Raw genomic sequence first — 27,673 nt, 5'->3', positions numbered from 1 at the left:
GTTAATGAATATTCCAGATCTTACCCAAATACATGCTACAGCCAATTCTTATTAACTAAACTAAAATTTATTAAAAAACAAAAGAGAGAGCGTATGGTTAAAAGATCAATCGACATACAGACCTGAGTTCAATTCATTTAGATGCAGATTTGTAGCAGAGATGGTGAGCTGTGTGGTTGCAAAGAGTTCTTTCAGAAATAGTTCATAGTTTATAGTCCAATGTCCAAATATCACATTCAGGGCATGCCAGCATAACTGGCACCTCAATCTTGCGACTTAAACTTCCCCTGATAAAGCTTAAGCAAATCTGAGATGACGAAATCAGAACCCAAGGATCTTTTATAGACTCTCATATCCTTTTTGACAAGTTGGGATTCCTTCAGGGAACAAAAAGTAATTAGGAAGACTTTGAAGGAGGTCCATCACCGGTACTTAGCTATGGAATTAACATAAAGCTATTTGCTTTTTCCTCCACCATTCACCGTAAATTTCAAAGAGACATGAATACCGAGATATTCCGTGTGTACAATTCATTTAAAGGATGGGATTTTTTTTTTACCTCTGAATTATCAGAATACAGCATAGACAGGGACTGTTGATTACATTGTCGACCCTACTCATACATATGTAAATACACAAAAATACAAACATTCCCCCCCCCATGTCTTTTGAGGGTTTATTTTGCAAGGTGTTTAACCCTTTCTAGCCATGCATCACAAATGGACTTTCACATCTTTGGCTCCAGTTGGAGTTTAGCCTGTAACCTTTTACACAGACACAGACAGTAGCTTACAAATTAACAATAAATCCAAGAGATCTTTTACTTGGTAATGCTATGAGATTTAAATTATGGATTTAAATTGTGGGGGAGCAATTATGGGGAATCACTTTCATTTCTAATATAAGCCTTTTTAAAATATCGCTACAGTCTAATGCCTATCAGTGTCCCATTAGCCAAGTATAACATTACTAGGTCACCAATGAAGAATCAGGTGATGGCGTTATTCCAACAGGAAGTGCATGCCATCAAGATATTTTTCCACATCTATGCTGGCATCGTTATTATTTTATAATTAAACAGATGGCCCCTTTACTAATCCCTGTTCTGACAGTAGGTTAGTAGCATAGATCCTGCAGTCTGTTGCTTCACATAGTCCAGGGACACCCGAAGGGCCAGGAAATCCTGGCTGACCTGGAGGACCACTGTATCCAGGGGGACCTGCTGTGCCTGGCTGGCCATCTTTGGCAACAGCAGGATGTCCAGGGAATCCTAGAAGAAGAATGAAACAAGGAAATTATATAAAGAAAAGGGGAGACTCGATTGAGCCGAGTCCTCGTGCCCCAAAATGGGGCCTGATTTTCCTTTTATTCATACTGGTGTAAATAGCTCCATTATTGCTGTAGGAATTACACTGCTGCAAAAGCAGCAAGGCACCGTATAGACTAACAGATGTATTGGAGCATGAGCTTTTGTGGGTGAATACCCACTTCATCGGATGCACCCACAAAAGCTCATGCTCCAATACTTCTGTCTATAAGGTGCCACAGGACTCTGTTGCTTTTACAGATCCAGACTAACACGGCTACCCCTCTGATACTTGACACTGATGCAAAACTGATCTAAGAGAGGTCAGAATCAGGCTCATGGTTTGAAGAATTTCAAGAACATCAGAAAATTGTGAGGGTGAAAAAGGTCAATAGGGAGCTACCTAGTGAATCAGTCTATGGGCACATACTATCTCTGTTAAATTCCCCTGTGTGTGTTCTTTCCCTCCCCATGTACAGAATGAATCCACATGAAATAAATCCCCTTCACAGGACCTTGCTAAACCTGTACAAAGGACCTCAGTCTTTCTCAGTGTAATCTAGACACTGGATAAGGGCAAGTGCATTTTAATACACTCAAAATTGTGCCAGGATTATCCTGACACTAGATGTTAATTAGAGCTGATTGGAACATTTTAAATTAAATATATATTTGTTGACATGCTGTTTTACTGAAGCTGGAATGTTTTATGGAGCCATATCAATTTTGATGAGAAGGTTTCTGAGGTCCATGGTTCTTTGGTCACTTCTGACCAGAAAGAGAGAGCGAGAGAGAGAGAGAGACCCAAATTGAAAACCTATGTTTTCAATCAAAAATGAATGTTTTCGCAATTCTGTTTCACAAAAACATTCAAAAGATTTTGGGTTTGTTCCAGTGAAGAAAGAAAACAAATTCTGAAAGCTGGGAAGTTGTTGTGAACTGGAATTGTCATCCTCCAGCCAGATCTAGCATTAACTATTCCAATATTATTAGCACTCCATTTCAGGGATAAGAAATTTGATTTTTTCCAGCAGGATCAGGAGAAAATAGTGGGGGTCCTCTCTGTGAGCCTTTCTTTGAATTCCCAACCAGTCACTCTCTCTCAACATTTCTTTTACAAACATCCTGCTGACACACACCACTGTCAGTGTACACATCAGGTGCCATTAAAATCTTTACAGGTGTGCACAGTGATCAAATTAGCAGCATGGCCTCCCCCATACTTAAAATAGAGATTATATAGGAAAACTGTGAAGCTCATGAACAAAGTTAAGTATTTTCATGGAGAGTTGTAAATATTTCAGTGGCAATCATTGTACAAAAAATAACTTTATTAAATAAGTTGCACATATATTTTTCATAGCTGAGTCTATAAACAGTTTTATGGTAAATAACTGAAAAATACAGAGCAAGGAAGTTAAAACCTCAGATAAAACATCCCTTGAAATTCTCTTTACCTCTAAAGCCTTGAGGTCCATCTGGGCCAGGGAGTCCCATGCCTGAATCTCCTCTCTCACCTTTTTGGCCTCTGTCTCCTACATGGCATAAAGCACATAAAGAAATCAGCTTGTGCACTGGATTTGGTTGTAGAGGAACATTGCTTATAAATTAATCTAGGCGTATATGTGCCCTTACCTGGTTCCCCAGCTGCTCCATTAGCTCCAGGAAATCCAATAGGTCCTCTTGGACCAGGCTCACCTTTAAATCCATCAAGACCTGTTTTTCCCTATTAAAATGATATATGTGGTTTTAATTTTTAAAGGCAAAAACCAGGGTGTTTGCCAGCATCAGGAAAAAAAAAAAGGCAATTTTGAGATCTCTGTTTTCATTTTCTATCTTCAAGAAAATGAAAACAAGCAGGCCAAGGAATCTCAGGACTTCAGAATTTCACCTGAAAGCAGAAGACTGAGATGTAATGAGAAACTCTGCTCTCATTGTATGTCCAGTCTGGACCTAACCAGAGCTACCAAATAATTGATTCTACAATTTTTCTACCCCACTCTCCTATGATCATTCTTAATGGACGTCTCACCATAGAAATTCAGGATCAAATTGTCCAGGTCCAGCCCTAAGCTGAGTATGCTTATGCTCTGCATCAGCTCTGCTGCAGTCAGCTAGAAAAGCATTGTTGGGAACTGAAGGCAGAGTGCAAACTTATTGCCATCTCTGCTTATTGAAGGCTCTCCAGGGTGCCATGCTGTGATTTTGTGTATAAGAAAGGTGACCATTTCTATCACTGTTACTACTGTTACACAATTTCCATTAATCTTATACAAAGTGCATCATGTAAGGTGTCAATGGAAAAGTTAGTCTGTTGAGTATGATTATCTTGGTTAAATCCATTTATAATCACTGTATATGACGTTATGAACACTGGCTATGTATTTGTATCTCAAATGTGTTTGTTCCTGGGTGAAACCTCTCAAACAGAGTTACATCAAGGCTAGACAGTTGTGTGTTGATGGCCCAGCAAGGACATTCAGCTCTCACAATGGGTCATGGAAGAAATTCAGCCTGCCCAACAGGTCCTCCTGCCTCAGACATCAGGGAACCAATGACCACCCCCTGTGATGCAGAAAACCAGATAAGGACATGTACTATGCTCATGTGACCCTGGACTCCATCTTCGGCCAGTAACTTTCCACAAACAGGGACTGTGGGTTTTGTTTAGGACTATAACTTTCCCATGCACATGGCAGAGGATATAAAAGGCCCCTGAAACATCTCCATTCTGTCTTCGTTTCCTGCTTCATTTCTCTGGACTGGATTTCTAACAAGGGAACTTTAAACAAGGATTGATGACCACCCCTCTCTCCCCCCTAGATCTGTTTGGGTGATTCCACAGAGACTTTTGCAAACCAGCAGTTTATTCTATCACAAATCTGATATAAGGTCTTTGCAATCACTTGTATGTATATGATTCCTTAACCATTTATAACTTTCTCTTTTTATTAATAAATCTTTAGTTATCTTCCTGAGGATTGGCTGACAGCGTGATATTTGGGTAAGATCTGAGATTCATACTGAGCTGGTGGCGCAATGTGTCTTGTTCTTTGGGATTAGAAAGAACCTCACATATGGTGAAATGGGTTTTCAGTAACCTCTCACTATATTAGACTTAGTTGTCTGGGTGGGAGCCAAGGGCTGGAATGCCCAGAGGGGACTGTGTTTGGCTTCTGGTTAACCAGCAGGGTACTGCAGAAGCACTTTTACTACTGTTTTCTTGCAGTCTGCCTTGAAGGTGGCATGCTCAGTGTGGCCCTTCCAGGCACCGGTCACACACGTCTGTGAGTGCCAAAGTGATTTCTTGGCTGGCAGTTTCTGCTGGTACAAATGCTTATCAGGCATCCACGTTAGAGGTCATACAAGTAATGACTGACATGGACAAATACCTGGTGTGTGTGATCTGAAGGGAAGAGCACACTGTTTTATGTCACAGTCAGTCATGACACCAGGGTACAAACAAACAAAGAAGGACCTGACAGAGTGTACATACATACTGTGGTTGAAATCCTGGCCCCACTGAAGTGAATGGCCATACTTCCACTGATGCCTGCAAACATATTGTGATACAGGAGGGCCAGGGAGCAGTGGGAGAGAGAGTGGTAGAGGGGAAATATACAAGCTGGGGGCTAATTAAGGCGAGGTTCCCTGTAGACTAGGGAGGGTTGCTACAAGTTAATTGGAGCACCAGTAGTCAGTTAAGGCCCTGCTAGGAACCTAATAAAACCCCCTGCTTCAGGCAGTCAGGGAGGAGGAGGAAGGGGAGAGAGAGAACTGGAGCTTGGAGGTGTGTTGTGCACAGGGCCGCCCAGAGGGGGGGGCCAAGAGGGGCAATTTGCCCCAGGTCCCGAGCCCCACAGGGGCCCCCACGAGAGTTTTTCGGGGCCCCTGGAGCGGGGTCCCTCACTCGCTCCGGGGGGCCCGGAAAACTCTTGCGGGGCCGGGCGCAGGAGATTCTTTGCTCCCGGTCTTCGCCGGTGGGGGGTCCTTCCGCTCCGGGGCGGAAGGACCCCCCGCTGGCGAATTACCACCGAAGACGGAGCGGGACCCAGCGCCGAAGTGCAGCCCGGTCTTCGGCGGTAATTCGGCGGCGTGGGGCCCTTCCGTTCCGGGACCTGCCACCGAAGTGCCCCGAAGACCCGCGGCGAGGCCCCCCGCCGCCGAATTGCCGCTGAAGACCGGGCTGCGCTTCGGCGGCGGGTCCCACTTCGGCGGTAATTCGGCGGAGGGGGGCCCCCGCCGCGGGTCTTCGGGGCACTTCAGCGGCGGGTGCCGGAACGGAAGGGCCCCCCGCCGCCGAAGGCCCCGGGCCCCCGGAATCCTCTGGGCGGCCCTGGTTGTGCAATTTGAAAGACCAGACAACCGAAGTAAGGGAGACCCTGTCCCAGCAGGGCGACTCCCTCCCCCAGTGTCTAAGGACTGAGGGTAACGCACCCAAGGGGGAAGAGGGTAAAAAAAACCCAGGGGTTGAGAGGGGCTGGGACACAGAGTGAGGAGCAAACCCATACCCCTCCCCCACTTCCCTCCTCTACCACCTTCCCAGGCCACTAGTGGGGCCCTCGGTGCCCAAGAGCAGGGGCAAAGGTTGGCGTCTTAGCCCCCACCAAGAAAAGCACGGGACCCACCATACGAACATTGGTCATCTTGTCACAATATTCACATGCGCACTATCAGTATCATAGCAAGTTCTCACCTTTTTCCCTGGTGGTCCTGCCATTCCACGAGGCCCTGGGGGGCCAATTAGTGTCATGTTAGCAGTAGGACAGGCGCTGGCACATTTGTATCTGATCGCAGATGCATATTGGGCTATCTGAGCTATGACCACATTACGACACAGTTCATATACCTGCTCCTCAGGCAGCCCTGGACCCTAGGATGAAAGTGGGAATTTATAAACACAACAGAAATAGAATTAGTATTTTGTCCGTGTATCTCCCAAGGGTATTCATTAGGCTGTATACATTCACCAAATAGTTTGGATGAATCATTTACCACCTATGGATTGTTCATGAACTGTTCAATTGGACTGTTCTCCGTGTGTGATAGGTCACCTAAGTCACATAGTATTGTATTTTCTCATTGATTAGACAACAGCAAATATATCAATTTGTGCCAACTCTGAGGATGATTTGTGATGTGTCTCCAAGCGAAACTGAACTAATAAACAAACTCATATAGCCATCACATAGAAAAAACTTGCAGTACCTACCAGTGGATTTGAACTAAAGATGAAAGGCTCTTTATCCAATTACTGCCCCCCCAGATTAGTTTCTGTAATGTTTACACTATACATTTTGTGCAATGACTGAGAAGTAAGGGGAGTGCATATTCAACAGCTGTCCCTAAAGGTCTATAAGCAGCAGAAGAGAGAGAATATACTGATATTCACAAGCAAAACAACCAGCACTCCAATAACCAAATAAGGAAAATGCAAAGAAAAGGAAGGAGCTGGAACATACTTCAGGTCCCCAAGACCCTGGAGATCCAGGGGGCCCAGTTGCTCCATCCTCTCCAGTGGGGCCAGTGAAGCCTCTTGGACCAGGTAATCCAGGGACACCTCTTTGTCCCTTTGGACCAGCAGGGCCAGGAAAGCCACGTTCTCCTTGCTATGGGAGGAGGTGAAAGGAAAAGTTTGAAGGGAGAAAAATATCAATAAGCATGAACAAAGAGGCACCCGTGTTCCTTCATCTACCTTCCTCCCTCTGTCCAGCCCTGTCAGTCTAAACGTACCCACCACCATCATACCTGGGCTCATGCAGCACAATTCTTACTTCTCCTTGGTGTTTGTGCAGATCCTTTTCGTTCTGCCTAACCCTGTACCTTGCAGGGTGAACATTATAAGAGAGAATGATTTTAAGTTCCTGTCAGGTTGTGGTAGAACATCATTTGCCCAGAAGCTCTGGGAGGCTGTGCTTGATACACCCAAATCTTAATGTCGCCCTCCCCCAGCATGCAACTGAGAGAGACTGCTTATATTCTGACCATTAATAGCTAGCTTTGGACATCCTGGACACCAATACTTAATCCAGGTCTTTTCTGCTGTGTGAGGTTTTGAGTACTGAGCATCAGGGAAGGTTGAGCAGCATATGCCATTCAGTTCAGTCATTCAACTTCTTTATCAATTATATGCACCATGGTGGCTTACCATTAGAGGAGTTTTCTGCATGGCACACGCATTAATTCTTTGTGGACACATTTATTCATCCTATATGGCCTTTCTGACTCTCAAAGGAAGGGTTTTCATAGGGAGATGGTTCATTTCAGATAAGCTTTCACCGGTCTTGGTGAGCCAAAGTTTATCGGACCTACGAGCAACACCAACCCCCTTGACATTCCAACAGTCCCTACTTCTCTGGCTTTTGTGCATCTCCCCCTCACTGTCCAACAGACTTCACCTACTTGAATGTTCACAGAACTTGGTACCACTCAACCAGTGCCTGAGTCTATTTTCTAATTCCAGAGACAGGCAGAAAAGCCTCTCTAAATATATAGAGAACAAGTCAGTTCGGGGCGAGTTTTAAGTAGGGGGTTGAAGGAGTAAGCAGCTGGTTCTAATGAAGGTTCACACTCTAGGTTGCTCTCCTGAAGGGGAAAATCTTCTACCCAGCACACAGCATGAGTAACTGGGCTTCACTGTGGCTGCTCAGTTGTGAAGGAACAACCTGCCCAGTTTGTGAGCAGCAACCTCGATGCTCTGTGGCTACTGCTGCTGCAATCTCAGGGCTGCAGGAACCCGGATGGTTGGTGTGCTGCTCAGAAGTCAACGGCCAGTGGTGCCACAAAGTCATAGGGCCCACCTGTCTTGGCTTATGCTACCCACAGCCCACTCCAAACACATGATGTGTTGGGGCGTGGGGCAGAGCTACATGGCTGTGTGGTGTGCAGGTCCATCCATGAGCTCTCCTAGTCCTGCCCCCCACCCTTCTGTAGCAAAGGGACTCCCTGGATAAGAACTCTCCATGCCAGTGGAGTGGGGCAGGGCCGGCTCCAGACCCCAGCGCGCCAAGCGCGCGCGTGGGGCGGCATTTTGCCGGGGGGGCGGCAGGCGGGTCCGGCGGACCTTCCGCAGTCATGCCTGCGGGAGGTCCACTGGAGCCGCGGGACCAGCGGACCCTCCGCAGTCATGCCTGCGGGAGGTCCGCTGGTCCCGCGGCTCCGGTGCACCTCCCGCAGGCATGACTGCTTGGGGCGGCCAAATTCCTAGAGCCGCCCCTGGAGTGGGGAAAGGGTTTGTACCTAGCATTGGAAGCAAGACAGATATTTCCCCGTGAATCTACATAGCCACCATGGACAAACAAACATACTTGTCCTTTGTCTCCTCGGTCTCCATCATCCCCCTGTCAGAGAGTAATTGACAATAGGTTAAAAAATTAGGTTTATGGAGCTCAGCATTTACCAAGTACTTAGACATCTTTAATTTCAAAGGGCATGGGCTGTACCTGGGGTCCAGCATCCCCACGGCTTCCTTTTCTTCCCACATCACCCTGTAAAAGAGGAATACAGTTTATAGCTTTTCATAGTCTCTCATTAGAGAAAGATTTTCTGTGTTCATTGTTTGCATTTCCTGCTCCTTCTGACTATATCACTAAAACACTAACCCGATTGAACCCTTAGGCTATGTCCTGTATGTGCGCTGGGGTGGGGAGGGTGTTCGTCACTGCCTGCCCCGGAAGGAGTGCTGGGAAAGAACCGTGACTCTCGGAGGACATATGATCTAGTGGCTAGAGGGCAAAGGGGGACTGGGAATTAGGACTCCTGTGCGCTGTTCATTGTTCTGCCTCAACCTTGCTATGTGGGCTAGGAAAAGGTACAACCTCTCTTTTTCCTCACCTGTACACTGGGAAATCCTATCACACAGCAGTGTAGGGGTATTAATTATTTGTTAAAGTTCTTTGAGATCCATGGATAAAACACATTGTTCTCCACCATACCCCCCCCCCCAATCTTAGGAGCCTGTGTCATGACAACCCTTCTTGCTGCCAAGAAGGGCTCAACACAGATCCCTTCAGAGTCCATCGGTACTGCTCCTTCATTGGCCGCAGAGGATAGTCAGATGTGACACAAAATGTCCCTCCTCTCCAAAAGACTGAGTTTAGTGCCTCCACAGTACTTCCTTCCATCAGGGCCGGCTCCCAGGCACCAGCATCCCAAGGAGGTGCTTGGGGCAGCAATCTGCAAGGGGCGGCAGTCCATGTGTTTTTGCCCCCAAGAAGTGCGCCGAATTGCCACCGCAGAGGGCAGGGGCAGTCCGTGTGCCGCATTTCCGCGGCAGCGACAATTCAGTGGCAGCTTCTATGTTCATCTGTCCGCGCGGCGCAGCTTCTGTCTTCTGGCTGAAGACAGAAGTTGCTGCCAAATTGCCACCGCCGCAGAAACGCGTGTGCTGCCACAACAGCACAAAGACTGCCCCCGCCATCCACGGCGGCAATTCAGCACGCTGCTTGGGGTGGCAAAAACAGTAGAGCTGGCCCTGCCTTCCATTCCTTCCTGTCTCAAGGAATACAGACCCAAGGCTGGGATGTGAACTCTGACCTGCTGTGTGGCAGCAGAAGCAGCATGATGGTTTTAAATATGCGAGTCAGGTTTGTGGAGAATATAAGAACATCTGAGTCATTCCCCAGAGCCCCTTAGCCATAAGCTCCATTACCATCCAAATCACAGCTGAAATCACTCATTCTTGGAACACTCAGGAAGATTTGTGTGTGGTAAATCCCATTCATAAGCCAGAGATGCACACCAGTTCCATTATAAAGTCATTACAGTGCAGCTCTGCAATAGGAGATGCATAATCTCCTTTCCCAAGTATGTATTTCACAAGCAAATAACAAGCCATACCTTTGGGCCGTCACCTCCAGTCTCACCTTGAGCCCCCTGTGGGAAAGACAGGAGAGGGACTGACATGACTCACATAGACGACTGAAGTGACCATTTTACTTATTCACCTTTAACATGCGACTTTACCTTGTGGCCTTTTATTCCCGTAGGGCCAGGGTTACCTGGTAGGCCAGGATCCCCCATTTCACCTTTGGTGCCCTGTATGGAAAAGAAAAAAACCCTGACCAGCTTTCCACAAGTTCTCTTATGCTTTGTAGTGCTGCACCTCCTAGGCCTGACTGAGCCCCAAAGGAGCACATCTGCTTACAGAAGGATTTTTTCATATGTAGTTTTAGGAATAGGGCAGCTCTTGGGGATGCACAGTCATACTTCAGCATAGAGATGTATTCATCCACGAAAGCTCATGCTTCAATACGTCTGTTAGTCTATAAAGTGCCACAGGACTCTTTAAAAGCAGCAAAGAATCCTGTGGCACCTTATAGACTAACAGACGTTTTGCAGCATGAGCTTTCGTGGGTGAATACCCACTTCTTCGGATGCAAGTGACTTGCATCCAAAGAAGTGGGTATTCACCCACGAAAGCTCATGCTGCAAAACGTCTGTTAGTCTATAAGGTGCCACAGGATTCTTTGCTGCTTTTACAGAACCAGACTAACACGGCTACCCCTCTGATACTTGACAGGACTCTTTGCTGCTTTTACAGATCCAGACTAACACGGCTACCCCTCTGATACTTGATACTTTAGCATATACCTTACCATGGAACCTGGCCTTCCAGGTGGGCCTCTTGGACCTCGCTTGCCTTTATCTCCCTGCAAAGACAGTTGAAAGCCTCTTTCAATGACCCTTTTTAAAGGGGAATTGATGACAGACTGATCTAGTTTAGTACCCTTTATCCCACAGTTAAGACGATCCTTTCCAAAAGAGGGCTTTTAATTTACCCATGTTGTGACACATGGGAGCTTTTTTCTAGTGGTGAAGAAAACTAGTAACCCTTATTTTTCTCAACGAGAATGCTCTAAAAAAAAAAAGAGCACAAAACCAATAGGAAAGCTAGAGCTTGGAACACTTCTAGGCTGGTCAATAACGTTAATGTCATTATACGTAACCACACTCTACTGAGCCTGCAGTGTCATTTTGCTTCCACAAGCTTTCGTCTGTGAGTTCGGACAGCGTGGGATCTTGTAGTGATGGAGGATTCAGCCTCTTTCTTTTGCTGTCATCTTCACTTCATAATTTCAAGACTATTTGTAAATGATCAACTCATGGCTTTCTTGTTTTCATTTAATTATCACGTTGTTTTTTACCTTTGGTCCCATGAGTCCAGGCTTGCCTTCTAATCCTGGTATTCCTAGAGGACCCTAGGAGACAATGGAATCTCTCTTAGGATATGGCTTTATTGCCTGAAAATGGATTCATTGAGCATTATGAACTAGATCTTACATCCATTCCTGGAATGCCATCACTGCCTGGTATTCCTGGAGATCCTTCATTGCCCTGAAAATTATAATATTAATATAATCAAAATAGCAACACCACCTCATAACTTCCTATAAGCACCATCCTCACTTCATCGGTACCCCTCATCTCCACTTGCAGCATTGCACAGCATCCTTTTCTCTGCCTCCACTCCCCCGCCCCCCCCACACACACACATTGGGCTCTCCCTTGGACCTTCAGTAGCCTTTTACTACCTCCATCTTCTCCCAATTCTTCCTTTGAGTGTTCTGTGGTTTGACCCTCTAGCCAAGTCACATAAAATTCTAAAATTCTCCTGAAGTAGTATGAACAAGTCCAAATAAAAGTCCAAACAAACCTTCAAACTAATAATGCTTCCACCACTCTCAGGCTTCACTGTAGTTCCCTTGTTTTCTCTACCTCAGGGCTTCCCCTGCAGGAGTCTAACTCGTTCCTTCAGTGTTCTTCCTCTGTTATTTCCTGTCTTTTAAACCCTACCCCAGAACTTCTGCCTACCAGAGAGACTTGCATCCTCTGCAGTCCCTCTCTCCAAGTGGACTGCCTCAGTCAGATTATAAATCCTCTAGCCAGGAGGGAATTAGTTAATCACCCCTCAGGTGAGGAGCATGACTAATTGGGGTTCTTTCCCATGTCTTGTAGGTGATGGGGGTTAAGCCCCATTACTCTTCCCAACAATATTACAGAAGATCTAGTTTTCTGGTTTTGTTTGTATGTTTGAATGAATTTAGTACTCATTAAAGAGTCTTTCTTGACAGCCCTGTAGGCATTTATCAAACCGCAGAACAGGCACAGCATGGGCATTGGACATTCAAATATCCCTATAATGCCCTGATTTCGGTGTGACCATCTCCGAGGTCAAGAGAATAACTGAGTTTTCATGCCCATTCCAAGAAGAGTGGAATTGTTACATTCCCTGTGTTCTTCCAGCTCATCAAGAAAAAGAAAGGTTTGCTAACATTTCAACAAACAATGACAATGTGGTTGGGGAAGTTCATACATAGTTAGAAATAATATGTCTAAAGAATAACATAGAGTGAAATCATTTTGGTAGTAGGAATAAAGTAATGTTTTGTCAGTAAGCTACTGGTGGCTTCCAAAATGTGCATCCCTCCGAGAGGGGACAATAAACCATTTGCACTATGCATTCCTAAAATCCTGTACCTTCTTTACTGTTCAAACTTTTTAATGCATAGGTGTTCAGTTAGTATCTAGTCCTGTGCTCACTGACAGCAATGGCAAAACTCCCACTGACATCTGTAGTACAGGATCAAGCACTTAATCCAGGCAAAATAGACCTTCTTCATACCTTTGGCCCATCTTCTCCAGTCTCTCCTGGGGCTCCTGGATAACCCTGAGTGGAAGGAAAATTAAAGGAATGGTCATATAATAGAGTTATCCAAACATTTATGTTGTGTAAAGTGAAGGACATCAGTAAGATCATGATTCTTTGATTGACAGACATTAGAGCCTTCACCTCTGATCAGTCATTGCTTCAAATCAGACATAGACCCTGCAGTCGGCTTCTTGCAAAACATACAGTCAGGTGTAATTTCCTTTAATAATAACAACAATTCCATTACATTTTGATTCTTTTATAAGAAGAATCCTTTCTGAATGGCAGCTCTTTATAGTCATTTTAAGTAAAGAATTAAAAACGTACAGCAGTGTGATAGGGTATGCTCCCTACACAGCCCGGAAAGGGTTAGTGTGGGCCTGAAGGGCCAATTAGGGTATCTGGCTGCACCTGGAAGGAGAGGAACAGGAAGCCCAGCTGGGCAGAAGCAGGTTGGTTAGTATAAAAAGACTGGAAGTTGCAAGCTGAATAAAGCTACAGGGAGAGTCTACAATCACTCACTAAGCACAGAGAAGTGGGTAGGAATAAAGCCAGGTGGCGATAACAACCTTGGGATCCTAGCTCTGTGGGAAAGGTTTACCCAGAGTAGTTGAGGGGAAGAAAGCCTGTAGAAGGCCAAGTAGGAAGAAGCCCAGGGAAAATGCTGCAAGGGTTGAGACTGTGAAGATCTTGTCTGCTGATGATAGGGTTCCTGGGCTGGAACCCAGAGTAGTGGGTGGGGCCAAGTTCCCCTATCAGCCACTGGGGAAGTGCTACAGCCTGGGAGTTGGCAAAGAGGACTGCCAGGGACAGTATATGAACAGTTGGTCCTGAGGGACTTTGATACCCCAGAAAGGGTAAAATTATATAATGACCTGGCTGGAGGGCTGAGTCACAAGGAAAGCACTGTGAGTCCTGGAGAGCGAGATGGGCCATGGAGCAAGTGACGGAAGGGGGCACTAGACTGGATGAGAGCTGATCCCCACACCCAGCCACAAGGGGGCACCCCAGTGGTGAGTGAAACCTGTTATATGTAGATAATGACATGAAATCCACACAGGGGATGGCTGAGCACATGTCTATCATGCAGACCTAAGTCAGAAACCTGCCCTCTGCTGTTTAGGAGAGATTTGTTTGGTTGCTTCAAGACATTTTTTATCTGAATTCCCTTTTCAGTTTTGAGGGAGTAACAACTTTAAATAGTAGATAACACTTGGGAACTAATACATAGGCCAGCTCTGTGGGCTCAGCCTACCACTTCTAGTAATGGTAACACTGCTCTGGGCCAAATTCTGTCAGTCTTATCTTTAGTGGTACCTTACTCCTTGAGTAGTTCCATTGAAATCAACAGGACTACTTCTGGAGTAAGGTATTACACTAGGGGAGTAAAAGTAGGAGACTGTCCCTGTATTTGGAATCTGGTTGCAGCAGTACTACTTGGCAGATGTACTACACATTGTGAGCCATCCCTTAATGAGCATGTTCTCATTGCCAGCAGTCTTGCTGATTTCAATGGGACTACTTGTGTGAGTGTTCACCAATGCAAATATGGGTTCCAAACAATCAGGCTCTGTATGAGCTAAGTCCACACTACTGCATTAGGATTCAGTTCTGCAAGACCTCTGTACATAAAACTCCCAGTGACCTTAATGGACTTACGTACACTGAGAAATTGTGTGATCAGGCCCTTACCCTCAGCTCTGATAGAGACACAAGACATGGTTTGGTAGTTTTACCCTATATCCTTGTTCTCCGATATCTCCTTTGTTTCCTTTGGCACCAGCAAAGCCCTGGGATAGAGATTTGAGAGCTGTTATTCCTGTTCACTTTATTGTTCTTTACTAAACTAAACTTCTGTCCCTAAATCCTCCAAATCCATTCTTCAAAGAATTCCTCTCTCTGAGTTCCAAGTCATGATCATCTCTCAGACTGGTAACCAGCATAGTGTGGAAATGAAATAGCCAAGGATAAATTAAAATTGGACCCATGAAAACCTCCATTTTGGGTCCAAATACAGTTGAAGCCAAATGTTAGTTAATGATTCTCAGGGCAGAAATGTTAACTTGTGGTGTTTTCTAAAATATATTAAACTGCACAATATACAGTAGGAGGGAATACACAGTCATGTAAAGTCTGCAGCTCTGTGTAGCTGGGTCACTCTGACCACATGGACTAGTGGATACTACAATTGGGCGGCAGAGCTGCTTCTACATGGAGGGATTCTGGATAAATCAGTTACTCTTCCTCCAGAGGCCCTCGCTGCAGTATGTATCCTCCAGAGACCTCCCCCATACACACCTTGGGCAATGGCTTAAAAGCACAGTCTGGCTCTTTTCCTTTTCAGTGATGTTCACATATCACATTGGGAAAAGATTTGTAACCATAGGCACAGCTCTGAGCTAAGGGTGGTGCATAAGCAGCACCACTCAGGAGTAGCCTGGGAAATATTGTAACTCAGACACATCTCTGGGACCCAATTCCTCCTCTGCTTCCTCCTTGCTCCCAGGGATTATACCAGCTGTAAATTATTATATTCCCTTTCCCACACACACTGGCTCAGCTAGTCTGGCAAGTGAGGGGGCAGGGGGAACAAAAACCCTGCCCATTCCCTGGCACTGTCAATACCCACTCCCTGCCATCCTCTGCCTTGAATCGTCTCTTACAATACATGCTAACTATTTCTGCTAAACAATTGGTTCCACCTTGCATTTTGCTGTGAGATTGGGAGTACCTTTCCCAGACCTGAAGAAGAGCTCTGTGAAAGCTTGTCTCCAATAAAAGCTATTACCTCACCCACCTTGTCTCTCTAATATCCTGGGACCAACATGGCTGCAACTACACTGCATCCGCCTCCAGAAATTAGCTGTTTAACCCAGCGCACCGAGATCCAATGTCCAGATAGTCAGTGCAGGGGTTTCATGAGGGTCTTGCTCCCTCCTAATCCAGCCTTTAACCATTTTAGGGAGTTATCTTTGCTTCCCTCTTTTTTTAAAATGATATTTTAAGTCTAATATATTCATGGCTAGCTGGAGTTGTTTGAGTTTTTCTACAGCAACACAGTGTGGCATTACCTTGTGTCCCACAGGCCCCTGAGGTCCTTGTTTTCCTGGTCTTCCTTGGGAACCCTACTCCACAACAAAACAAAGCCAATGTCTTGCCATTTTAATATAAACAAGGAAAATAACAATGAACAATGAGTGCATCTAATATGGTTTTAAAAATACATTTTCATGCAGTCCATTTTGGAAACACCACTTCGTTACATGCTGAATTTGTCTGGAGTTTTTTGGGGAAATCAACATATATTAGTCCTTGGTGATAAAGATAATTGTGATTGTACACAGTTGCTGAAGCGTGTTAGACATGGCCATTGTTCACATGTAGAAATTTGTCTGTGTAACTTCATAATTCTGTGCACACAGATTACAGCCACATTCAGTAAAAAAAAAGAGCAGAATAAATAGAGCAAATAGTAGCTTGGAGATGGGACTCTCTAAAGTAGGAATAACAGCTGTAAAAAGCTATCAAGTAAAGAAAGGGAAGTGGTCATTTGAACACTGTGCTTCAAAGAAAGGTTGCTTGAAAGAGTTTGGGCAATTGTGGCTTGTTGTATAAACGTGGACACTTAGATCTGTGAATATTTTGCTAACCGCACCACTATTGTACCACGGTAACTGGTTCAGACACTTATCTTCAGGGGTGGCTTCAGGCCCCCGCACGCCAAGTGCGTGCTTGGGGCAGCACGCCGTGGGGGGCGCTCTGCTGGTTGCCGGGAGGGCGGCAGGCAGGGCTCCGGTGGACTTCCCGCAGGCATGCCTGCGGAGGGTCCACTGGTCCCGCGGCTCCACCAAAGCCGCGGAACCAGCGGACCCTCCGCAGGCACGCCTGCGGGAGGTCCACTGGAGCCGCGGGACCAGCGACCGGCAGAGCGCCCCCTGCGGCATGCCGCCCTGCTTGGGGCAGCGAAATGTCTAGAGCCGCCCCTGCTTATCTTCGTTGCTTCTATATAGTGCCCAGAAAATAATGCAGCAATGGCTAACATTGTGATGTCAATTCAAGCAATCACCAGAGGATGCTACTTTTGAAAAAGACATTGCAGCAGGGCAGCTTGACACACCCAGAGCTCATATACATCTTGGTATTAACAGGCCAGATCCTCAGCTGGTGTAAGCCATCAAAGTTCTGTTACAAGGCAAGGGTGTTATGACAACTGAAGATCTGCCACAATGAGTATTATTATCTGGTACCAGGTTTTTATTCTGGCCTATTTCTGGCTTAAATGTAGTGGGCCACTAATGCATTATTTGCATCAAAGAATCATATTGGGAAAGGTTTATTCCAGGCTCAGATCAGGTTTTTTGGCTTTAGTGAGGTGAGTCATTCTTTACCATAGAGCACAGGGCCACTGCTCCCAGGCACTCAGGCTCTCTGAGCACAGCAAACACAAAATGGTTCTTCAAGCAGGGACATTCCTGTGTGGTACTCCTGTTGCTCTGTGGAGGAGTCCTGGAATAGTGAGCTCCTTTAGGCAGCTGTGGCCCAGTTATGGATGTATCACAGCCCCAATAAATTGAGGGGAATAGAATTTGGGGGCCTATTCAAGCCGAAGCCCTGTTTTAGCCCAAGCTTGTTGCTTATACCAAAGATACATTAGCATCCCAGGAACTAAGGATTGTTATTTCTCCCTGCACTAGTCAAGCAAGTGCCATGATACTGCTTACTGTGATTCTAGATTAGAGTCACAGAAAATGATAAAATTCAATAAAGACCAGGGCAAAGTACTACACTTAGGAAGGAAAAATCCAATGCATAACTACAGAATGGAGAATAACTGGCTAGGCAGAGGTACTGCTGAAAAGGATCTGGGAGTTGTAGTGGATCACAAAGTGAATGAGTCAACAATGTGATGCAGATGTGCAAAAGCTTCATATCATTCTGGGGGTGTATCAACAAGAATGTCGTACATAAGACACAGGAGGTAATTGTTCCACTCTATTCAGCATTGGGGAGGCCTCAGTGGAGTATTGTGTCCAGTTTTGTGTGCTACACCTTAAGAAAGATGCGGACACATTGGAGAGCGTCCAGAGAAGAGCAAAAAAAAACAATAAAAGTTTTGAAAATATGACACATGAAGAAAGGTTAAGAAAACTGGGCTTGTTTACTCTTGAGACAAGAAGAATGAGGAGGGACCTGATGATAGTCTTGACATATGTTAAGGGATGTTACAAAGAGAGAAACAGATTTAGGTTAGATATTAGAAAAAACTTTCTAACTAGAAGGACAGTTAAGTTCTGTAATAGGTTGACCAGGAGTAATTGGAGGTTTTAAAGACAGATTAGAATAGATGACAGCTGTCAGGGAAGATCTAGGTAGAGTTACTCCTGCCTTCATGTGGGGCTGGACTAGATGACCTCTTTAGGTCCCTTCCAGCCCTACATTTCTATGATAAAATGGGAAAAACAAAAGAAACCTGGGATAGTAAGAACAAGTGTTAGATTTTAATTGTTGCTTTTAAAGAAATTCAAACAGGGGAAGACAGGAACTTAAACATGAAAAGAGAGTCATTCTGACAAAAGAGAAAATACATTGATGACCGAACTGAATGTTGGCTTAACATTACACAGCTAAAAGTTATGATTGAACACCTGGTGCCATGGGAATGTGGTTATTTACAACATTCACATTGTTGGACCTTATTTTTCAGCTTTATATAGACAGTGCAAAAAGACACAGCCTGACAGACACAAATTGCTTGCAATAAATTGCCATCTCATACCGTCTCTCCTGGATCACCAGAGCCACCATCCTCACCACTCCCACCAGCATCCCCCTGAAATGCAAAACCAGCTGTTACTTCTGGCTTCAGATTCTCTACACAGCATCTAGACGCTTCCAGTGACAAGCACAAAAAGAGAGAGACTGATCACTTACAATTTCTCCTTCTATTCCAGATTCACCCTGAGGTCCAGGCAAACCAGGTTCACCCTATGACAGAGAAGAACCAGAAACAAGTTACCTTCTTTGTTTAGAAAGGGTCTGTCCTGCTGTTGACACACATCTCATTCTGACAATTAACAGATGGGGTAATTTTCTCTTCTGTGCTCAGATCCTTTCCCATGAGAAATAATCGAATATTGTTATTGTACCTAGGAACCCTGTTCAAGGATCAGGGCCCTAGTATGCTAGGCCCTAAGCAAACAAGTAACAAAAGACAGACTTTTCCCCAGAGAGTTTACAATCTAGATGTAGGACAAGACAGGTAAACAAGGATGAGGGGGCTGGGAGGACAAGCTAACAATAAAACAAGCAAAGTTTAGCATAAAAGCAGAATAATATTTTCATGTTACCTTTCTCCCCGGGGGGCTAAGTTCACCTGTTTCACCAAGGGAACCCTGAGGGAGTAATGCAACATTATTCATTTAGCCCTCGGAAGAAGAAAAAGCGGCATAGTTTTGTACCTTCACGTTTTGCTTTCCAGAATTTTTAAATTACTTTCACTTTTCAGAACTGTATAAGAATGACATCAAAAAAAAATGAGAGACTGATTTGCATATTATGTCTTATGATAAGCTAGTAGTTAATGATTGACAGAGGTCAAAAGAAAACAATGATCGGTATTTATTCTGAGTCTATTATACTTAGATGATTCTAATCAAACTCTTGCCCATCCTGTGCAATGCCTCACACAGCATATGTAAAAATGTATTGGATTTACTTTCTGCCTACTTACCATAGCTCCTGAATATCCAGAGGATCCTTCGGAAACTGGTGGTCCTGGATCACCCTACCAAACATTGTGCAGATATTTAATTACAGGTCTCTAGTGCATTACAGATAAATGTACCCAATGCTGGCACCCAGTTTTCAAGCTGACATTACTCTTATGTGATCCATGTTTGTGCATAAATGAACAGAGCTGCTTCTGCGACATGTAGCTTTAAAACACCTGCTACCCCAAGATGGTACTAGCCATCTGTCACAGAAGTGAGGTTGCTTTGTAAGAATTTAAGAATGGTATCAACAGGAAAGGGAGGGGTAGGGAGTGAGGTAGCTGAGCCATGCTGCGAGTCAGAAGGGGTGGTACTGTGAATGGGGAACAAGTGTGCCCAAGGAGTAGAAGGCTTTGCCCCAGATGTCCCCTTCAGAAGACTTCCCCAGACTGCATTAGGGATACTGGTGTGACCTCACCTTGCAGCCCACAAAGAAGGAATTGGGTGGACTAAAGGGACAGTGCACCTCTCTATCTGAAGCCTAGCAAGGGAGGTACGTGGAGCCCACTAGAATTTAAAATGAAAAGTAAGGGAGGGGAGGCTCTGCTAGGGGACTTCGGCAGCTTTAGATACAGTACCAGGCACGTAGGAGGATTTCCACTTCTGAGCCATGGAAGCAGAAATTGACTTTTCCTTTCCAGATTTAGCTAATATTCAGAAAGGGAATCTAGCACCTGCCTTCCAGATTTGAACACCTCAGAATTCAGGAGTGCTCAAGCTCAGTTTGGGCAGCTGTTACTTCATTTCTCCCAAATCAAATATACTGATCCACTGTAACTTGCTTTAGAAAAAGTAGGATAAGAAATGAAGAAGCAAGAAATGCTTCTCAGTGGTTTTTAGGACTGGAATTGCTATTTTCAACAGCTATTGCCCCCCCTTTTTTTAAAAAAAAAAGTTTTATTTGTTTAAGAGGAAGACAGTGATATTGCATTGGCAAATTCCCTATAGAAATGAAGAATGGAACAAAAGAATAATAAAGGCATCTCAACTTTTCCTCATTTATGGAGGACAGTCTTATAATAGGCATCCAGATATCCTCCAATCACCCAAGCTGAAAATTGTTCCACTTTACTGCAGTTCTGTAACCATATGGGAACCAATCCTGTCTGTTCTGTGCACATCCAAAATTCCTGCTGAATGACCAGCCCTGGGAGCGAGTTACCAGTGACCCAGGGCTGGGACAGCAGGAGGGTGCAGGTTGGGGGGAGAGCCCAGGGCTTGGGTGGCAGGGGAGTGTGGGTGGGGGGAGGGCACTGGTGGAGGGGAAAGGAGGGAGCCCAGTGCTGGGGCAGCAGGGGGTGCGGGTGGGGGGGGGGAGCCCAGGGCTGGGGCAGCAGGGGGTGCGGGTGGGGGGGGGCCCAGGGCTGGGGCAGCAGGGGAGTGCGGGGAGGAGCCCAGGGCTGGGGTGGCAAAAAACCTAGAGCTGGCGCTGCAAACTCTAGCTCTTTGCCTGGCAGCACAACAGGCTGCCACTTCACTGATGGGCTCTGTAATGATAAACTAATAGCTGCCCTCCTATTTGTACCTCCTACAGTAGTGAACATACGGTCAGGGCCTAGCAACTAGTCATTAATAACAATGAACAGATAGGCTTCCTGCTCCCCAGGCTAGTAAATAAAATAAGGGGCCATACCCTTGATCAGGGCTGGCTTCAGCATTTTTGCCGCCCCAAACATCGGGGGAAAAAAAAAAGTTGCAATCAGTGGCACTTCAGCGGGAGCTCTGCCACTGCCAATTCATCCTTCGGCAGCAATTCGGCGGCAGGTCCTTCTCTCCAAGAGGGACTAAGGACCCGCCGCCAAATTGCCGCTGAAGAACCGGACGTGCCGCCCCCTTTATGTTGGCCGCCCCAAGCACCTGCTTGCTGCGCTGGTGCCTGGAGCCGGCCCTGCCCTTGGTCCAGGATCACCTCTTCTTCCAGGAGCACCTTTTGCTCCTTTGTATCCCTATGGAAATATTTCACTGAGTGACTTTACTTCTAAAGACAAATAGAATGCTCTTATTTTTCTACAGCTTTCTTTGCTATACCCAGGATCTGACCTATCAATATTTCACACACACTCTTCCACATCTACCCATAAAAGTCTCGTGTACTGAACAGAGGGAAAGAAACAAAGGAAGGATACTATCTTAATATGTAGGATATAGTGGAGAAAAATGGGTTGCAGAAGAACCTCCCTCATTCTCATTAGTGAAACTGAGAGGATTTGTGAGTTATGGAATTTTGTGACTTAGCAGGAGAACAACATACAATTAAAAAAGGATCACAGCACCACAAGATGTACTTTATTTATTTGAAAGGAGTAGTTTAGTATTAATAATGTAAGAATATTTCACAGGATATTGGTAGATGTTCTGCAGCATATTTTCCAGAAGAAACAAAGTAATGGACCCAATTCTGAGACGAGTTAAACAACTCCTGCAATTTCAATAGTGGATGAGGGGTCTCAGTACCTGGCAGGATCAGGTTCAAAGTTTTTGATTTTGAGCTTGACCTATTAGGAACTAATGGAACAAAAGAATCTCTAATGCCCTAACACAGAGCTAATCCAGCGCCCATGAAAGCCAATGGAAAGACTATGCTTGACTTAAGTGTAGTTGGATTGGCCCCTGAGATTACAGTTTTAAGAATGTTTTGCTTTGCTACCCTCATCCATGTCCATTCATCTCTTCACCAAATTAATAATGGTCAATTACCTGACTTCCTTGAAATCCTGGGAAGCCCTGATCACCTCTTTCACCCTGCAAAGCAAAGCACATGAAAATGCATAGGAAATGTTGCAATACGTGAGGGCAGCTGCAATCAGTGACAGAGACCACGTTTTAAAATCATAGAAGAGTGGTACTCTCCTTATTTCCTACCTGGGATTTCTGTGCATTATTCTAAGGTCACGCTGCTAACAGTCTGAAATCTGATGAGCTGGGAGGGTCTCAAATTGACTCCAATGGGACCAAGATTTCACCCCTAGTCTTTAAGGCTTTAAAAATAAACTTAAACAAACTTTTTTTTTAAATGTCCAGTGTGAAGCATGACCAGAAAGGGTTAAGCATCCTGCAGGATAAATGACTCAAATTCAACCCTTAAAAACATATGGGGAGATAATGTTTGTGGTTTTGTGTATTTACGTCTATATTGGTAGAGGTCAACAATGTAATCAAACAGTCCCTGTCTATGCTGTATTCTGTTAATTCAGAGATCAAGAGAACACCTTAGCATTTAAATGAACTTTAAACATAGGATATCTCTCTCTTTGAAATGGATAGCCAAGTATCTGCGAATGGTAGAAAAACAGGCAATTGCCTTATGTTAATTTGTGTAGATAATTACCGATGATGCTTAGGAAATAGACCTACATCAAAGGTGCCCTGATTGCATATTGTTCTCCTAAGGACTCCGACCTGTCGAAGAAGGCCTGGCATTGTATAAAAGACCCTTGTGTCCTGATCCTGTCATCTCAGATCCGCTTGAGGTTTCATGCAGGGGAAGCCTAAGCTATAAGGACTGAGATCCCAGTTCTGACTGGACCACCCTGAATATAAACATTGGACTATAATCTATGGACTATTTCAGAAAGAACTCTTTGCATCTACAAAGCTCTCCATCCCTGCTATGAATCTGAATCTCAAGATTGACTCATGTCTGTATGTATACTGTTCTTTTAACCAATCCTCTCTCCCTTTTCTTTTTTAATAAATTTTAGTTTAGTTAATAAAATCGGCTGTAAGAGTGTATTTGGATAAGATTTGGAATATTCATTAACCTGGGAGGTAATGTGTCTGATCCTTTGGGATTGGTAGAACCTTTTCTTTTATATGATGAATAACATTCTCATTAATTCTCATCATATTTGACTTGGGTGTCTAGGTGGAGGCCTGAGGCTGGGTTATTTTAAGGGAACTGTGTTGTTGACTTCTGAGTAACCAGTGAGGTATAAAAGAGACTGTTTTGTGCTGGCTTGGTAAATCTAAGTATTGGAATATCCACCAGCTTTGGGGATTGCCTGCCCCATTCTTTGCAGTTCACCCTAATTGAGTGACCTCAGCTGGGTCACAGCCAACATTACATATTTGTTTACATTTTCTGAAATCCTTACACTTCACTCTCCATTTAAAGCTAATTCTACATTCGTTAATAATAATGTGCTCTTCTTACCTTTGGACCAGGAAGGCCAGCATAACCCAGTTCTCCAGGCTGGCCGTTGCAATCCTTTCTAGTTTCCATAAGTCCTGAACTAGAACACTTGGGGCGGGGGGGAACACAAATGCACATTTGAACTATATTTTCCTTCTGCATTTAAAGTGAAATTTCTGTATTTATAAATCCATTGAATGTGCTTTCGGGAACTTACCCGGTCATCTTCCTGTAAGGGACAAAAAGAAAAAAAAGTGAAAAATGGGGACAAGAATTTAATTGTAATCTGAGAAAGCATGTGTATTATCTGCAGTCTAAACTCACCACTCCAGGTACTTCACAACAAGTTTCATCCACTGCCTGGTTATGGTCTGTGTAAAGCTGAAGTTGCTGCACATCAACCTATTGAATCAACGGGGAAATGTTCTGAAATTCCAGTAAAGCTTCACCCACATTACTGTCTGTCTGTCTGTCCACCCATGACCACAATATCTAAACACTTCCCAAATACTGAACAGTTGGCATAGCATTAATATTTTCTTCCCAGCCTGTGGGAGAAAGAGCTTGATAAGTTTATGGGCATTTCAATTTGTATTTGTGTTTGTATGTGAGCGAGTGGTTGTGTTGTGCTGTGATGTCTGTCTATGAAGGACATGCTGAGGGAAAACTAAAATGAAGCAGTATGTTTGCATGTAGTTGGGAAGTGATTTGGTCTGAAATCCTTCTTCTCTCTTGCGGGAGTGAGGGTACGTCTACACTACGGGACTATTCCGAATTTGCATAAACCGGTTTTGTAAAACAGATTTTATAAAATCGAGTGCGCGCGGCCACACTAAGCACATTAATTCGGTGGTGTGCGTCCGCGGTCCGAGGCTAGCATCGATTTCTGGAGCGTTGCACTGTGGGTAGCTATTCCACAGCTATCCCATAGTTCCCGGAGTCTCCCCCGCCCCTTGGAATTCCGGGTTGAGATCCCAGTGCCTGATGGGGCAAAAATCATTGTTGCGGGTGGTTCTGGGTAAATGTCGTCAGTCACTCCTTCCTCTGGGAAAGCAATGGCAGACAAGCATTTCGCGGCTTTTTTCCCTGGATTGCCCTGGCAGATGCCATAGCATGGCAATCATGGAGCCTGTTTTGCCTTTTGTGACTGTCACCGTATGTGTACTAGATGCCGCTGACAGAGGCGATTCAGCAGTGCTACACAGAAGCATGCTTTTGCTTTTGCATGACAGCAGAGATGGTTACCAGCCATACTGTACCGTCTACCAATCCATAAATTGGTAAAAAGATGATCATGGTTACCAGTCCTTTTGCACTGCACCATCTGTTGCTGTCATAAGTGCCCCTGGCTGCTCTTAGCCCGGGGCGCAAAAGCCAAAATTGGGAATGACTCCCTGAGTCAATCCCTCCTTTTTGGTATCTAAAAATAGAATCAGACCTGTCTAGAATTTGGGCAAGTGTACTAGAGAACCACTGTATCATAGAACCAGAGAGCACAGCTGCTCTGTGTCAGATCCAGCAGAAATTATGAGCTGTATGCTATTCACAGGGGATGCTCCTGCAACAACCCCACCTGTTGATTCCATTCTTCCCCCAGCCTTCCTGGGCTACTGTAGCATTGTCCCCCCACTTGTGTGATGAAGTAATAAAGAATGCAGGAATAAGACACAGTGACTTGTTAGTGAGAAATGAGTGGAAGGCAGCCTCCAGCTGCTATGATAGTCCAGACAGGACATTAAGAAGTGTGGAGGAGAGGAGCCCAGCATCCCTCTGCTAGTCCAGGGGCAATTGAATCTTTTCTTTACACATGAAGGGTGGGGGCTGATGGAGCTCAGCCCCCTGTTGCTATGATGAGGACGGTTACCAGCCATACTGCACCATCTACCAGGAAAAATTAGGGCCAGGCGCCCTTGATAGACCTAACGGATGCTAGTCGGCGTGGTTACCAGTCCTAACCCCATGTGCCAATAGGCTGATGATGACGATGGGTATCAGTCTTACTGCACCATCAGCCACCCATGGCGGGGGGGGAGCAAGGATGTTGGTGTTGAGTGCTGCAGCATCGCGTCTATCTGCAGCATTCAGTAAAGATAGGGTGACATGTAAAAGAGTCAAGAGAGGATTGTTTTCCCTTTCACTTCTGGGGGTGGGTGGGGGGGTGCGTAAATTGCCGAGCTATGCCCTGACCCACCGTGGACACTGTTTTTGACCCTAGAAGCATTTGGAGCTCAGCCAAGAATGCAAATGCTTTTCGGATACTGCAGGAACTGTGGGATAGCTTGAGTCCTCCAGTCCATGAGCGTCCATTTGATTCTTTGGCTTTCTGTTACGCTTGTCACGCAGCAGTGCGCTGAGTCCCTGCTATGGCGTCTGTCTGGAGATTTTTTAAAAATGATTTTGAATTTCGTCTTCTGTAACGGAGCGCTGATAGAACAGATTTGCCCGCCCTTACTGCGATCACATCCGCATGGTCCATGCTGGAGCTCTTTTTTAATTTTGATTTCGGACTGCATTGCCACCCGTGCTGATCGGAGCTCCACGCTGGGCAAACAGGAAATATTCAAAAATTCGCGAGGCTTTTCCTGTCTACCTGGCCACTGCATCCGAGTTCAGATTGCTGTCCAGAGCGGTCAGTGGTGCACTGTGGGATACCGCCCGGAGGCCAATACTGTCGATTTGCGGCCACACTAAACCTAATCCGATATGGTAATACTGATACTAGCGCTACTCCTCTCGTTAGGGAGGAGTACAGAAACCGGTTTAAAGAGCCCTTTATATCGATATAAAGGGCCTCTCAGTGTGGACGGCTGTGGCGTTAAATCGGTTTTACGCTCCTAAAACCGCTTTAAACGCCTAGTGTAGACCAGGCTTGAGTTCCATAACTCTAGCCCCTGTAAAAGTTCTGTCTCCTGTACTACAGAGCCTCCCCTTATGGGCTGACAGTCTCACTGCTCCAGTGGTAGGTCATTGTTGTGGTAAGTAAGGGTCACAAAGGGCGAACTCAGATAGCGAGAATGAATCCCATAGACTACTTTGAATATCAGGACAGAGACTGGACCCTCTATTTAGTGGAGAAACAGTGCAGTGAGCCGACTGTGGGAGTGATATATTTATAGCAACTTCTCATGTTAAGGACTGCAGCATTTTGTACCAGGACATGTGGCTTCATTGTTAGATAGTAGAGGCCAGAGCCTCAGCCCCAGTACAGTGCAAATGAAATTGAACAAACCCTGTTTCCTGATCCTCAGTTCAGAATGGGGAGTGCCAGTCTGATTACAGTGGCATCCAAGGCAGTCTGGGCACATTGGAAGAAAGGTTAGTGAAGTAAAAGGCTCATGTCACAGACACATAAGCTAACATGAATCCATATTTCCAGTAAGTCAGAGTGATGTATGATCCCTTTCTGAATGTTCCTGAACAGTCTAGGTTGAGGATAAATCTATATATAGTAAGGTATATGGCTTGGTACTTACCAGCGGAGTAACATCATCCTTTATTCTCCTGGCCAAAACACTATCTCCATCTGTTCTGATTGCTCCATCATGAGTGACAGGGGCTGTGCCCACTTGCTGGCAATCAACATACAAAGTAATACGGTGTCTCCTGGCACGCAGAGCAAGCTTGTGCCATGCCCCATCAAAAAGCTTCTCCAGGTTCTCAAAGGTGGTGACCTCACTACCTGTTGCTGCTCCTGCTGCATTATATATGTCAACTGCATAGCTCTCTCCATACAGACGCAGCCTGAACTGATCAGCACCTTCTCTGTCCGTCACCTCCCACAGATCCCAGACCACCTCTGAGGTGTCCTCTCTCAT

General features: G+C 45.2%; 1 protein-coding gene across 1 annotated transcript; it reads right to left on the bottom strand.

The window, feature by feature from the left end:
* Window positions 1-93: 93 nt before the first annotated feature.
* LOC123363197 (collagen alpha-1(XXII) chain-like) lies at window positions 94-27,673 on the bottom strand. Its single transcript, XM_045004079.1, has 24 exons — window positions 27,332-27,673; window positions 24,183-24,260; window positions 24,076-24,087; window positions 23,880-23,966; window positions 22,424-22,468; window positions 19,687-19,740; window positions 19,304-19,348; window positions 18,888-18,941; window positions 18,733-18,786; window positions 16,028-16,081; window positions 14,693-14,746; window positions 12,930-12,974; window positions 11,588-11,641; window positions 11,452-11,505; window positions 10,903-10,956; window positions 10,271-10,342; window positions 10,145-10,180; window positions 8,749-8,793; window positions 8,614-8,646; window positions 6,769-6,915; window positions 6,003-6,179; window positions 2,942-3,032; window positions 2,764-2,841; window positions 94-1,270 (listed from the first exon to the last, which is right to left on the bottom strand). Exons 1-24 carry the CDS (start codon window positions 27,671-27,673, stop codon window positions 1,074-1,076), a joined length of 1,962 nt encoding a protein of 653 aa, XP_044860014.1. The 3' UTR covers window positions 94-1,073.

The sequence above is a fragment of the Mauremys mutica genome, chromosome 2, assembly GCF_020497125.1.
Source record: "Mauremys mutica isolate MM-2020 ecotype Southern chromosome 2, ASM2049712v1, whole genome shotgun sequence".
In the NCBI taxonomy this organism is placed as follows: domain Eukaryota; kingdom Metazoa; phylum Chordata; order Testudines; family Geoemydidae; genus Mauremys; species Mauremys mutica.
Note: the sequence above shows the minus strand (reverse complement) of the source record. Positions and strands in the feature narration are given on the sequence as shown.

Excerpts from the sequence above, each read along its gene's own strand:
- LOC123363197 (XM_045004079.1), bottom strand. The coding sequence starts at position 27,673 with ATGAGAGAGGACACCTCAGAGGTGGTCTGGGATCTGTGGGAGGTGACG. Across the intron at positions 22,469-23,879 it reads CTGGCCTTCCTGGTCCAAAG|GGTGAAAGAGGTGATCAGGG; the intron begins GTAAGAAGAGCA and ends TTTGCTTTGCAG. Across the intron at positions 1,271-2,763 it reads TGGACCTCAAGGCTTTAGAG|GATTCCCTGGACATCCTGCT; the intron begins GTAAAGAGAATT and ends TTCTTCTTCTAG.